At 40.6% G+C, this 14382-nt stretch overlaps 1 protein-coding gene across 3 annotated transcripts; it reads right to left on the bottom strand.

Moving 5' to 3' along the window:
- Positions 1 to 1909: 1909 nt before the first annotated feature.
- Positions 1910 to 7458, bottom strand: LOC112023494 (alpha/beta hydrolase domain-containing protein WAV2). Of its 3 annotated transcripts, none has more exons than XM_024056094.2 (8): positions 6971 to 7458; positions 5265 to 5300; positions 5023 to 5101; positions 4871 to 4925; positions 4642 to 4758; positions 3825 to 3986; positions 3056 to 3299; positions 1910 to 2231 (listed from the first exon to the last, which is right to left on the bottom strand). In XM_024056094.2, the coding sequence occupies exons 1-8, from the start codon at positions 7206 to 7208 to the stop codon at positions 2212 to 2214; spliced, it is 951 nt and encodes a 316-aa protein (XP_023911862.1). In that variant the 5' UTR covers positions 7209 to 7458; the 3' UTR covers positions 1910 to 2211. The 3 variants fall into 3 exon arrangements, with proteins under 3 accessions (XP_023911862.1, XP_023911861.1, XP_023911863.1); XM_024056093.2 differs by having other exon boundaries at positions 1910 to 2237; positions 6971 to 7457; XM_024056095.2 differs by having other exon boundaries at positions 1910 to 2340; positions 6971 to 7456.
- Positions 7459 to 14382: the final 6924 nt, after the last annotated feature.

Raw genomic sequence — 14382 nt, 5'->3', positions numbered from 1 at the left:
TGTGTCGTGTCTCCATCAACTAGATTTGAGTGCGATCCAAGGGAGCGTTTGTTGGATCGGACGGCTATTAATAGATCGCCTCGTGGGTCGTTGGGGGTGGGAAGTCGTGGGGTCCAGATCCGTAGCGCACACCTGTGCTGCTGACATGTCGTTGCAACCCGAACAGAAACAAATATTCTTCAGCTCCGGTAGTGATTGTATTAGTATTCTGATCAAACCTCTGTTTTGGACCACCGGACCCGGAGCGAGCACCACCGCTTGTTTTGATTTTTGAAGAACATCGATCCTAGAGGAGGACAGCGTTACTCGCACATATACATACATATATATAGCCTTCAAGATGAGAATTGCCGAATGGACTTTTACACATTTGGCCCACTGGTAGTAAGTACTAAATAGTAAATACCAGTAACTCTGCACCATTTGGGCAAGCTTAGGCCATTTGAGGGAGGAGATTTGAGTGATGGGTCATGAGTAAACTCCAAACTAAACATGGTCTTAATGTCTCCTTATGTAGAAAAATGATTTTGTTGGGACTTTGAAGCTTGTAAGAGCCATGCTCCATAAGAATTAGACCAGACACACAAAATACGGTCTCTTCCAAGTCCTAAGGGAGCATGGGAAAATGCATGAATTCAATCTATGAGGAAATCATATTTAGTATGTAAGTATTTCTATGTTAGTTATACATGTATGAGTGAAGTTTCATATTGAGATGAAAAGAATAAGTAGATAATATAATATAATTGAGCACTTATTCATTAGGTTTAAGCTCTTTGGGTTAAAATGTGTTTTTATATGTTATATTAATTATTCAAGAAAACTCTTCAAGGTAATTATCTACCCAACATTCTATTTATCCAAAAACAAAAACAACTACCACTAGTAAACACTCATGACATGTGAATTAATTCTATCTCAATTGGAGATACAAATTTTTTTCATTACATTTCTTATTTGTTCAGGTGAAAAGTTATAAGGTTGAGCTTGTGTCCAATGGTCAGTTCTATTAGACATATTTAGATGCTAACATGTGTCTAGATCCTAGCATGTCCAGTGAAAACTAGCCACTAGACAGAAGCCTCTCCCAAAGTTACAAATAGAACAACAATACTTTTACATAAATTCAACCACTTTATTCATGTTACAATCACAATTAATTACATAAAAAAACTCTCTCAAGCAAATTTCAAGATGAAATGTGAAAGGTTTTGTACCCACGAGCTAGCTCATCTCTATAGCATCGTCACATGGAAGAGAAACAAAGCCATTTTTTTTTTAATTAATGATGCATTGGTTGAGGGGCTCGGAAGCCCAGAATTGAGCGTACATCAAGGGAAGTCGGTCCCAGCAGATACCATATGACGAAATGGAGGTGCCACAAGGTGACTAAACACTTTTTCCATGGTCCAATACAATTGAATGGCCACAATGCCTTCTTTCATTGCTTTCGTTAACAATGCCTGTCCATGCAACGTCAGCCTCTTCTTTTTATCATCAATGAAACTCCCAAATTTGTCCACCAGCCATACACCCACTTAATAAAACGCGAGAGAGAGAGAAAGAGAGAGAGAGAGCTACTCAGTTCTAAAATTCTCTCTAGTTAATAATAACTGTGTTCAACATAGCAGTAGATGAAGGTGCTGTACCCTCACTCTTCCAATCTAGTGCAATCTCAGGGATCAGGACTTCCAATAAAGAATCTTGTTACGGTATGATTACAAGCACAATAGGCCCATCTCATAATTGAAGCTCAAAGTCTTGAACGAAGGCTGCTCGTAGAGACATGGGACCTCTATGTCAACTTACTGGCTAACATCACTAGCAGGAGGACTAAAGAACTAGTGCATTTAGCAATGAAGGTAATTATTATAGATGAAACACTTCTAACTTCTAAGGACTCCGCAAGTCAAACTGACAATTGCCAGAGCAACATGAGTATATCATAGAACAAGAGATTTAACAGTCTAGAATACAACAGTCTAGCACATCAACTCAGGATATATATTTGCACTGACAGCAACTTCTTATTTCTCATACAATGAGAATCAGTCAGTACTAATTAGGTATTTAATGTTTATGTCAAAGTCGCACAGTATACCAAAGGGCATTCACATTTCTTCTACCTCTTCTTAAGTTCTTAAAACCTACAAAAAAATCTCCTTGAGGAACACCTGGGTGGTTGCAGCAGGTCTTGGCAGCAGCTAGTCCTCACAGAGAGCTATCGATTGCTGCAACTTCAAAAAAAAAAAAAAATGTAGAAATATTTTGAATCCTTGGGTGAACCAATCGATAACATCTCAAAAGTCAGCATGCCAGCCAATCAGCTCGCCTTAGAATCTGGAAGCAGAATAAAACAACTATGAAGAAGTGCAAAAACAATTAAGTGCGAGTGCAAGTGTTGGTGTTTGTGACCAAAACAATGATCACAAAAAGTAATCAAAATGCAGAGGTTGGAGGGGCTTAATGATTTCTCACTTATAAGACATCAAAAACTTATGAAGTAGCTATAGATTAAACGAAACTGAACAGTTTATTACGACAGAAATCCAGGAGAATAAATTACTACAAAATGTGGTCTAAGTTTTAAGACAAGAGAATTTCCACTCTTAAGGTTTAACTATATCGAGTGGAACACTGGTAAACATGATGACGATGCTCAGGTGTCAGGACACAACAAGATAGCAAACCCTTAAATTGGCCATCAACGCATGACATATACCATGTTATAAAGCTTGTGCAATTAAAGAAAACAACTAAACAAATATGCTAGCTTGTGCGTGGTCAAACCATTAAGAGTTTTAGAACTCAACTGAACTGTATTACTCCAGCCTACTGGACAAAATACATGATATATCCCAGGTCATGCAACGCACTTAACAGAGCTTGCAAGAAGAATCTAAATCAGAGGCCACAAACAATTAATCAAATAACATGCAATTCTCTGATTTTCCCTCTTTGCTCCTCTCTCTCTCTCTCTCTCTTATTTTATGGAAGGGAAGAGGCAAGGTTCAAGACAGTAGAAATTCAGGAGATCTTATGGCATAAACTTTACCATTGTTATTGCCAGATGATCCATTTTCCTTTTTCTCTGGAACATATTGCTCAAGGAATTGTTGAATTGTTCTCCAGTAATGATCACCACCAGCTAGCCAAGTATCCATATGCATTCCACTAGGAAAATCCACAAAGAGGCATCGCCTGTTATGAGCAGCTGCTTTAGCATAGAGCATCTGCATGTGGACTGGGGGGACCATCTCATCTTGCAATCCAGAAAGAAAAAGGATTGGCTGCTTAATCTACAGTTACGAAAGGTGAATTATAGACCGACACATAAACTTGTAAACCAGAAAGAGAAGAAAAACTAGGGCAAGGATAGAGGGAAAGAAAGGCACAAAGAGCAGCACAGAACATAGTCATTTTTCCAGATGTTGTGCATGAAATTTGGAAATATTTCTTGATGCCAGAATCTAACAGGCATTAAATTTCAGATTGGGCAATTTGGAGAAATTTTCATTGGTGCATGCATTGAAAATATTTAAAAATGTCCTGAAATATTTGAACTGCATTATTCAATCTTGAAATAATGCCTGCTTAGAATAAAAACACAATCAAGGATAAACTTCGCTTAGGATCAAGTACTGTGCATGCTCAATCATATATCATGATAGTTCACATTCATAAGGGTGAAACAAAAAAACAAAAAACTTACGTAGGTGACAACCAAATCAATGACATACTATTCTAGTCCTTTATGTATGTGCAACACATTACATAAAAGTTAGCTATGCAAAACAGGAGATTCTACCAAGACATATCCTTACCTGGCCAACGACATCAATTGTACTCCATGGAGATCGTACAAGAAAATTAAGAATTTTAGGACCTTTTGAATTTTTTCCAATGAACCACTTCAGGAAGGGCAATAAAACTCCAGCCATGTCAAGAATAGACGTGAAAGTGTTCTCCAGTATTAATGCAGCAACCTGCAACACAGAGTCAGGCCAGAAAAATAATGTGCCCAAAAATGTCCACAAAAGAGAAAAGGAGATGTGGCAATTGGAACAGAAATTTTATTGCAACAAGCTGCAAATATCACAAGGAATTGGACAAAGTAATCAGGGATCGAGAATTTAGTGAGAATATATCTAATATTAATGTGATGATATACATTATGAAGGTGATAGCCAAAAAAATCATGATGAAGAGACTGGTTTGTGTAGATCCCTTCTCACTCACTCTCTCTCTCTCTCTCTCTCTCTCTCTCTCTCTCTCTCTCTCTCTCACGCACACCAGTTTGAGAAGATCATCAAGTTTACTATATCCACAGACAAGAGACATAATAAAGCTACTTGAGCAACCAAAAGGCAAGGGAAACTTAGAATGACATAAGAGTAAGCATAAAATAAAGTTTGGCAATCCCAATAGAAATAAACAACCAGATTGGCAATTATATCCATATGTTCTACAATGATTGAACTCATTCTAACTACATAAATATATCACCAACAATATTTCCTTTTTTATATATAAGTAATATGGCATCAACTTATTAGACACAACAAAGACATTATGTTATAATATTTGCCTATTTGGAGCTAGCAACATGATTCCCAGTTCACCATTTCACTGCAAAAATACCTTGTCAGGATTGTTTTTGGTAAGCACAGCTCCAACTGCACCCCCAAGTGACCTTCCAAAAACAATAATTCTAGATGTGTCAATGTCAGTCCTCTGAGAAAGATGATCCAATGCAGCCTAACCAAATGAAAGAAAGCCATGCCATATGAGAACAATGATAAAATCTAAGTGGGTGAATTTGGAAGTTAAAAAGAGAAGAAGAAGAAGATATCTTGACCAAAAATCAAACCTGAGCATCCCTTGTGATTCCAGGCTGGGAAGGATATCCATCACTAGCTCCATAACTGTGTTGATAAATGAAGCATTAGTGTTAATTCAGTCAAACAAATGGCACAGACACTATTCCAGTTTCAGCTACTCATGAAATAACACAGCACATACCCTCGATATGAAAGCATAAAAACGTTGCAATTCAACCTCTGTATCATTATGCGGACCATTTCGAGACGATGGGCAATATCTGAGGCGATAGTCAAGGAACATTAGAAGTAACTGAACCTAGTCTAAAATAAAATAAAACCAGGACAAAGTACCAATTGAGAGATATAAAATAACATATGCAATCTGATGTAAATCTCCCTAAAGGCACTATTTAGTAGCCATGATTATGACTATTAGGATACTTCCTGCATTTTCTTGGAAGAATAAAATGGTTGGACCTGAAAAACAAAAAGCACTAACTCAGAAGCCTTGAAAAGCATAATTATCATAGAATACAGCTGTCTATAATGGATTCTACAATTAACACCAATATTTCAGGTCATGATTACTATATGCTACACCAGTAATCCATAATTTTGATGTTCCAATCATTTCTGGATGTTTCCCCCAGTACCCAGTGTTTTTTCCCTCTTTTTTTTTTTTCTTTTGTATTTTTTTTTTTTTAAATGACAAGGAAAAAGCTGACACAGAGTGCAACAATAATAGCGCAACACACATCTCCCCGTAAGTAAAAACCATAGAAACAAGCTCATTTTACAAAAGCCTCATCCAAACTCAAGTAAACATCACTTCTGAACTTCACACTTCAAATCCACACATAATTTCAGAAGTCCCTCTGCCTCAATCAAATTCTAAAAGAAAAAAGTAAGACAAGCTTGTAAGTAAAGGGTTTTCCATTTGCACTCATCAATTCTCATCTTCCACAGTTAAAGGTAAAACCATTAAACCCTAGCCCTAAAGCTATCACAACAAAAATAGAATCCAATCATTCCAACCAATCCTATTAACCAACTGCATTTAATCGCCCGAAATCTGGACACAAATTCAGTCAAATTCCTTTAATTTTGAAATTCTCACTTCAACGAGATTCGAATTCTAAAATTCAATTCCACATCAACCAAAAAAAAAAAAATGTCAAATTCCTCCAAATTTCTCTTCAACAATATTGAAATCCAAAATTCAACATTAAACAATTACTAAAAATAAAATAAAATAGGAATACTCCAATTCTAGCTTGAAAAGTCGAATCCAATACAATGAGATGAAACCTGCACAGTGAATACTGAACTCCTATAACCTATAACAATGAAACCCTAACACACTGCGACAACCTAATTATTAAGAGAAGAAGAAATCATCTTGAATTCCTTCAAATTCAAAAGTCTCAGTTTGACTGAATTTCAAAATCCAAAATTCACTACACATAAAAATTAAAGGGGGAAAAAAGAAGAAGAAGCTGAAGACTCCAATTCCAGCTCAAGAACTCGAATTCAACGAATCTAAACACTAAATTCCTATAACCTAACAACAACAACAACAACAACAAAACCCTAATTCAGACTCTTCAACGATATATATATATATATATAACAAAATCATTTCAAATTCGAAAAACTCACTTGGAATGAAATGCGAAAATTCAAAATTCCGCCTAGTCTAAAAATTAAGACAAGCTTGTAAGTAAAGGGATTCCCATTTGCACTCATCAATTCTCATCTTCCACAGTTAAGTAAAGGTACAACCATTAAACCCAAACCCTAAAAAGCTAAAACAACAAAAACCTAACACACTCCAACTCGAATTCAACGACTCTAAACACTAAATTCCTATAACCTAACAACAACAAAACCCTAATTCAGTGAAACAGCGACCTAACTCTTCGAAAAAACTCACTTGCAGGAAATTCAAAGTTCCACCAAACCTAAACATTCCAAAATAAATAAACAAAAGCCGAATGCTCCAATTCGAGCCGGAGAACTCGAATCGAAGGGAAGCAACTCCTATATGTATGTATATGTGATATATCGCAACAACAACAACAACCAAACCCTAAGACTCTGAAACAAACACCAACAGCAAATGAATGAGAGAGAGAGAGAACGGTGACCTCGGCAGTCGGGGAAGAGCTTGATGAACCAGGAGTGGAGGCGGACGCCGTCGGAGGCGTGGAAAAAGACGTCCTCGTAGGTGAGGCGGAGGCGAGCCGGCGTGATCTGGTAGGACTTGGTGAGACCAGGTAGCACCGGCACGTAGACTAGCTTTTCCTGAAACGCCACCAGCAATGCCATCCCGGCCACCACTATTCCGCCCACTCCGTACAGCAAGGCATTCACGTACGTGACCATTTCTTCTCTCCTTTCCTTTCCTTTCCTTTCTCTCCGCTCTGGTCTTCCTCCTCGCTTTCTAATTTTCTATCTTTCGAAAGTCTATAATCAGTCTCTGTGTCTCTTTCTGTCTCACACTGTGGAAAGTGGACAAAAACGAGTGGAATTTTCTTTTGATTCTTTCGTTGGGAATGGGAATTTTGGGAGAACGTTTAGAAATTTTTAGAATTTTTATTTTTAAGATTCTCGTGCTGAAAAAAAGAAAAAAAAAAAAAAAAAAAGGAAATGGTAAAAGAGAAAAGAAAGTGGTAAGTAGTAACTATCTATATCATCAAATCAAATTTCCAATGTTTATATGACTGCCTGCCTTAAAAGGTGGGACTTATTGCATCTTTACTATGTTTTGGGGTCCAAGTTTCAATAATCATTAATCAATTTCTTACCTAATACTACTATATATATTTTTATTAGAAATATTAGATTACCTAATTTTGTTATAAATACGAGGTAGGTTAGGTCCAACTAATAAGTCCCAACTTTTACATCTTTTTTGAGAATGAAGTTATAAATTTTTCTTCAACTTTACATTTTTGGTACTCTAATTGAAGTTAACTAGAGAGGAAAGTGCTTGAATAGCCTAATCAATAGGTTAATATGCGACAATTAAGTTTGATTTGGCTTCAATGCATTGAACCCAAAATGGTTTGGATGCTTGTTTAAAATTGATAATATGTTTGCATCATGTCTTGTTTAATGTATTGAAATACTGGACCAAAGTTTTGCCACTCATACTTAACCATCTTTGGTTACCAAAAAAGAAAAGAAAAAAGTCACCCATGGTGTTCAGGTTTACTATGAAGAAGTCATTGTTGAGAGTTGAGACAAATCAAAAGTCAAGGCCCATGCAGTAGAGGGGGTTTCAAGAATTCTATTCTTAATTTTTTTAAAAAAATAATAATCATTTTCGTTATCCTAAGCAAGAATGAAGCAAAGGAAAGCAGGAAACCATTGATTAAATTATATCCTAACCCAAAATGGTTTGGATGCTTGTTTAAAATTGATCATATGTCTGCATCATGTCTTGTTCAATGTATTGAAATACTGGACCAAAGTTTTGCCACTCATAATTAAACATCTTTAGTTACCCCAAAAAAAAAAAAAAAAGTCACCCATGGTGTCCAGGTTTACTATGAAGAAGTCATTGTTGAGAGTTGAGACAAATCAAAAGTCAAGGCCCATGCAGTGTAGAGTGGGTTTCAAGAATTCTATTCTTAATTTTTTTTTAAAAATAATAATCATTTTCGTTATCCTAAGCAAAAATGAAGCAAAGGAAAGCAGGAAGCTATTGATTAAATTATATGTTTCAAATCAATTTGGCCCATTGAATATAGAAGGTTAGGTATAGAAAGCTATTATGAGAGAGAGAGAGAGAGAGAGAGGCGGCTCCACATGCAAGCCAAAGTGGTCATAAGACCACTCTAACTTGCACCTGACTTGCAAAAAAAAAAAATGTATATATACACTTGCTAAGAAAATATTATATATTAAACTAACATATTGTGGCCACCCTAATAAAAATATTGAACACCTTGATTTGAGAATTACAAAAATTTGGGTTCAACAAAAATAAGAGTAATGTTACATTCACAACATTTTTACAATAATCTCACAACAAATTCAATGTAGTAAGTTGTTACTAACTCTAATTTGACCATATATAATTATTATTTTTTTACTCACTAATAACAGTTTTTTACATAAGATTTTGTTTGTTTGTTTAGACCCCCTAAAAAACAAATTAGTTTAACCTAATGAATTAGCCAAGTATTTACTTAGGTTAATTATGAGATCTAGGTTAAACACATGCAAACATATTACTTGGTGCGGAAAAGTAAAGAAGACAATAATATGATGACCCAAGAAAATCTATGAAATCAACCATTTCAAGGTAAAAACTAAGGGAGGATTTAACCTAACTATCCTCAAAGTAAACAAATTCATTGTGATAGAATGAAAGATTTCAATAGATTTAAACCCTAAATCTAAAACTACCTCAAGTAAAACTTACTAACATGACCACCTGTAGCTTCAACTCCACAGACACTTCTATCTTGGATTTGCTAGACACAAACTCCTCGTTTGTGACTTTGAGATTCTACTCAAAGGTTTCAAATCACCATCAATAGTAGATCTTTATGCAACAACTTGTTTCAACCAATTCTTAATTGTAGATCTCATTCTAGTGGACGCTTGTAGAGTTAGAATGTTACAGAAACCTTACAAGAGTAACTCACAAGAATTCCAAGAGCTTCTAAAACGTAATTAGAGTTTTCCTTTTATACCTTGTAGTGTTGGACTGAAACCCTAAATGTTTTTGCGGACTTGGACCCAATTTAAAATATCTGCAAAACAGGATTTTCGATCGATCAAGCTTCACAGAAACTATATTCTTCTTTCTACAGCTTACATGTTCTTGAATCTTGACTTGAACCATCATGAGCAATGTCTAACACTTAATCTAGACATGTTTTGATCTCACTTTGCCAACATACATAAATTTAGAAATCTAAACATTTAATCCTAAATATTTAGAACCTAACATATTTATTGTAAAAATGTTGTAAACGTAGCATTATTCTAAAATTAATTCCCCCCCCCCCTCCAAACATAATCCTTAATCCCTTTTATAAACTTTTTAAAAAATCTTAAATAACAACAGTAAATATTAGCCCAAATAATAACAAACATAAACCAAACAAAAACAAGACAAGACTAAACAACAACAAGTGAACAAATTGTTCAACAAAAAACCTATTATAAAACGAAAAAATAAAAATCGCTAATTATTTAAATTTGTAGATCGTTCAACTTATTCAATAAAATAATCTCTAATTTCATTTTTCCTTAAAAAATGGTACTAAGAAAAATATCATGGTTGTAAATTCCTTTTGATGGTGACGACAATTATACTTGTAGGGTCAGTTTTTGTTGCCCATGCCCAAAAGATATGGGTCAAAGGCCCAACGAACCCAGAACAATGAATTTGTAGAGATTGGATCGAAAGTTTAGGCGCTGGCCGGAGTTCACGAAACATGAACTCCTTTCTTTCTTTGAAAAATACTTAGAACAATTTACAACTGGGGGATGCTCCTCGAACCATGGCCGAGGAGGCTTTTCCTTCCCCCCCTTCTCTCCTTCAACTCCCCCCCTTTTACATTTTGCTCACATTTATTATATATCACTCTCTTCCTCCTCCTGTTGGTCATCTATTGGCCTTCCCCCTGACTGTCTATCCCATCAAAGGTCATATCCGTGCTCAAGTGGTTCACCCTGATCGATGTTGCCCTGTCAAAGGGTTACATCCTCATTAATGCGGCCAGAAGGGTTAGGTGAGCGTATTCAATGCCGATGTGACAGTTCGCCCAGGGTTTGCCCCTTCTTCATACTGAGGTCTCGGACGACCGAGGATAGGGTCATCCTCGGACCCATCATGCGTCCTCGGCATGGGCCACTTGGGCCTGAGTTGAAGTGGGCCGAGGCTACCCTACTTTCTGGCCCCACAATAGCCCCTCAAAATCTTGCTGCACGCATCCTCGGGCGAGGAGAAGGATTTTGACATCCTCGGCCTTACCCCCCCCCACCCCCTCGTCAGTGCTGGGGTCCGTTCACGTGCCAAAGGCACGTCGCTGACGTTTCGGAGCACGTAACGTGCCCATCATTAAATTCAGGCGGCTTTGTGCTCCCCACATCTAATGAGGCGTTACCCATCCAACGGTGGAGATTCGTCTTGCATTTATGTGCGGGAAAACCCGCATGGTTCCTCGATTTGGGGTATAAATACCCGTACGAACCGCTTCTTCCTATTCCTCATTTGTAATCGAGAATATTCGTGCGCCCCTCCTGAGTTCAGCCACACTCTCACTAGCACCTCCAGCACAAAAAGCCTGTCCGAGTAGGTCCTCTTCTTTCCAGTAAGTCGCTCTGTCTCTCTCTGACCTCTCTTTCTCTTTACCCTTTTTTCTACTTCGCCTGTTCTTTCTTAGTTCTTTTAGGCGTCAATTGGGATGGGTAGGTTTAAGAAATACGTCGATACCGCGGAGGCGATGGAAAAATTCATCACCGACCGCAGAATTCTTGGCAATGTAGGTCTGAGATATTGTGAGGACGGGGAGTGGCGCATACACAGGCAGGAGGGCGAGGTGGTAATTCCCATAATCGCCTTCCTTGAAGGGGGGATGACAATCCCCATGGGGCCGGTGATGAGGGATTACCTCATGCACTTCCGATTGGCCCCCACCTAGTGTGGGATAAACGTCTTTAGGATTTTGGACTGTGTGGACACCCTGAACGAGAAGATGGGGCTGAGGTTGACCCACCACGACGTGAATTGGTGTTACAACCTTTGGTTTCTTAAGGGCAAGTCGTATTACCTGAAGACGAGAGACAACAGGGTGTGGCTCATTCAGTGCCTCCCCGAGTCCAGCATGGGGTTCTACGAGGATTTCCTTATCGTGTCAGGGGAGTGGCACGATGGCCTTCACTGCCCAACAATAGAGGGAATACCAGGTGGGGCAGCGGGAGACAGAAAGGGTTTCAAGTTCTCGTCTTTTTTCTTTCCCTTTTTTTTTTTACTAACGCGATGGTGCTTTCTGTTTGCAGACCCGCACGCCTTTCAGCGTCACTTCCATCTGGTCAACGGAAAGATTTGCAGAAGGTGCTGAGGGCACCGGTGTATATAAACGAGGACGACAATCAGGTTAGAGCCGCCCACATAATTTTGGGTTATAAACCTACCCAGAAATCGTTCCCGGTTCCGAAGCACGTCATCCTCGCCAACGATCCTCGGCTTCAGAGGATTACTGTGACCGAGGATGGATTTTCGTTCCCCGAGGAGCCCTCCGACCAGCAGGCTGTCACATTAGCCGTCCTCTCCTCTTCCCAACCGTTCGTCGAGGCAGCTGAGGGAGCTCCAGAGGGGGAAGGGGACGGGTTTGACGTTTTCGCCCAGCTTGATAAGTCCGAGGACCCTCTCGGGGACTTGGGTGATCCTAATTTGACCGAAGCAGACCTCCTTGCTTCAGAAACCCCTCCTCGGCTGACAATGGGTTATAAGAGGAAACCCACCACCAACTTGCTGGACCTGATTGAGGGCCAGCCGGGGGAGTCCCAATAGAAACTTCCCACTCCACCTTCGAAGGCTAGGTCAACTTCCGCTCGGCAGAAGCTCCCTCCTTCTCCTTCTCAGACGCGCTCGCCCTTTGGGTCCGTGCCTGCTGGCCCCAGGAAGAAGAAGGATAAGGGTAAAAGGCCTGTGGGGGATAAGACGGTGTCCTCACAGGAGGAGGACACTATTCTGCGACCGTCCAAGCAGCTTAAAATAGGCGACAAGAGTCAGGAGAGGCAGGTCATCGACACCACCTCTTCGGAGGCCGAGGCCTGGCTCCCAGCCCAAATGCTCCGTGGGGAGCCCTTGAGGGATACCGCCTCCCTCAGGGACTTCAATGAGGGTGAAGGTGCACGCGTGGCCAACGCGCTGGAGAGAAGCCTGCTGCTCCCGGCGGACATGGCTGAGCTTAACACTTTGACGAGCGAGCAGGTCTTCCTTAGCCTTAAGCGATATGTGGGGATGGTAAGGGCTAAAACCTCGACTCTTCTCCCACTCTTTTTCTTTTATTGGGCTCATAGCACATTGGTTGTTCTGGCAGGTTGTCCAAGCTATCTTTATCTTGGAGGGGGCGGCAAACAACCAGAGGGAGGCCCTCAAACAGGAGCGTGATTGGCGCTACCAGGCCACCGGGGCTCTTAAGAATTCCGAGGCTGACCTCGCCAAGGCCTGAGAGGCTTTGACGGCGGTGACCAGGGAGCGGGACAGTGCACTGTCTGGTCTTGAGGGTGCCCAGAATCAGGCCAATGAGCAGACGACGCGCCTGGGCGAGGCGCAGGACCAATTGCAGATCGCGAGGGATCTGATCGCTGATTTGCAAACTAAGGTGACAAAGGTCGAGGGGGCCCAGAGGGAGGCAGAATGGGCCAGAGACCAGGCTCGGCGGGCTAAGGACAAGGCTGACCATGGCAGGGAGATAGCCGAGCGTGCCAAGGAGGAGGCTGAGACCGCAGCCTACGCTGATGGGATGGCTGCGGTAGAGGCCTTCTACAAGGCTCATGTCCCGGGGGTGTGTAGGCGATATTGTTCCCAAGTCTGGGCTGAGGCCCTCAAACAGGCTGGGGTAGAGGCCACGTCCGACCTATGGAAGGCAAAAAGCGTGTATTACCCCCCCGCTATCCGCGAGGCCGCCCCTGAGGACCCTAAGGTTGGGGAGATTGTTGAAGAGGTGGGGGCAGCTGAACTGGGGGAGCATTCGAGCGAGAAGGTGCCCCAAAAGATAGTGGAGATCCCTTCCGATGATCCTCCCCCACTACTGAGGAAGCAGCTGCTCTCGCCGTACCCTCGCAGGCCGTCCCCTCAGGCCAGGGCTCGGAGGGGTCAGGGATTGCCCCTGTCCAGCCTGAGCAAAAGAGTAGACTTCCCGGCATCTCGGCTCGTCCTACTTTCACGCTTTCATTTTATTTTGTTGTGCTTCTCCTCTATGTACTGTGGCTTTTGGCATGCAATTTTTATGAACTCATTGTCGTAATGCAAATTTAATTTCCCTTTATATTTACTTGAATTACTTATTTGTGTACACGCTGCCTGCTTTTCCTTCTTTCCTTTGATCTGTACGATTTTAGCTTGAATTGTATGTCGGCCAATTGCGCCAGTAACGATGATAAGGAGAGAGAACGTATGCATGGGCAGCTCTCTTGCGTCTCAAGGGCTAGGTGGGGCTTGATCCTTTCCTAACTTGGAATATTTTGTGGTTAAGTCTCCCTGTAGGCCTGAGTCCGAGGACCATGCAATGCCCCTGTTCTGTTTAGCACCCAGGTATAGCTGAGCGGTTAGTTTCCCCATAGGCCTGAGTCAGAGGACCATGCAGTGCCTTGGTTCTGTCTAACGCTTTCATTTCTCTGTAAGTATCTAGTTTCCCCATAGGTTTGATTCTGAGGACCATGCAATACCTTGGTTCTGTCTAGTACCCAGGTATAGAGGAGCGGTTAGTTTCCCCATAGGCCTGAGTCCGAGGACCATGCAATGCCTTGGTTCTGTCTAACGCTTTCATTTCTCTGTAAGTATCTAGTTTCCCCATAGGTTTGAGTC

Source organism: Quercus suber, unplaced genomic scaffold, assembly GCF_002906115.3.
Source record: "Quercus suber isolate HL8 unplaced genomic scaffold, Cork oak 2.0 scaffold_96, whole genome shotgun sequence".
Classification (NCBI taxonomy): domain Eukaryota; kingdom Viridiplantae; phylum Streptophyta; class Magnoliopsida; order Fagales; family Fagaceae; genus Quercus; species Quercus suber.
This window is presented reverse-complemented; position numbering and strand designations above follow the sequence as displayed.

Bases quoted from the DNA above. Each gene is read 5' to 3' on its own strand.
- LOC112023494 (XM_024056093.2), bottom strand. From the start codon at position 7,208: ATGGTCACGTACGTGAATGCCTTGCTGTACGGAGTGGGCGGAATAGTG. The intron at 5,301-6,970 runs GTCACCGTTCTC...TTTGTTTTTCAG, and splicing joins GCTCTTCCCCGACTGCCGAG to GTCCAACCATTTTATTCTTC. The intron at 3,300-3,824 runs GTAAGGATATGT...TCGTAACTGTAG, and splicing joins CAATTGATGTCGTTGGCCAG to ATTAAGCAGCCAATCCTTTT.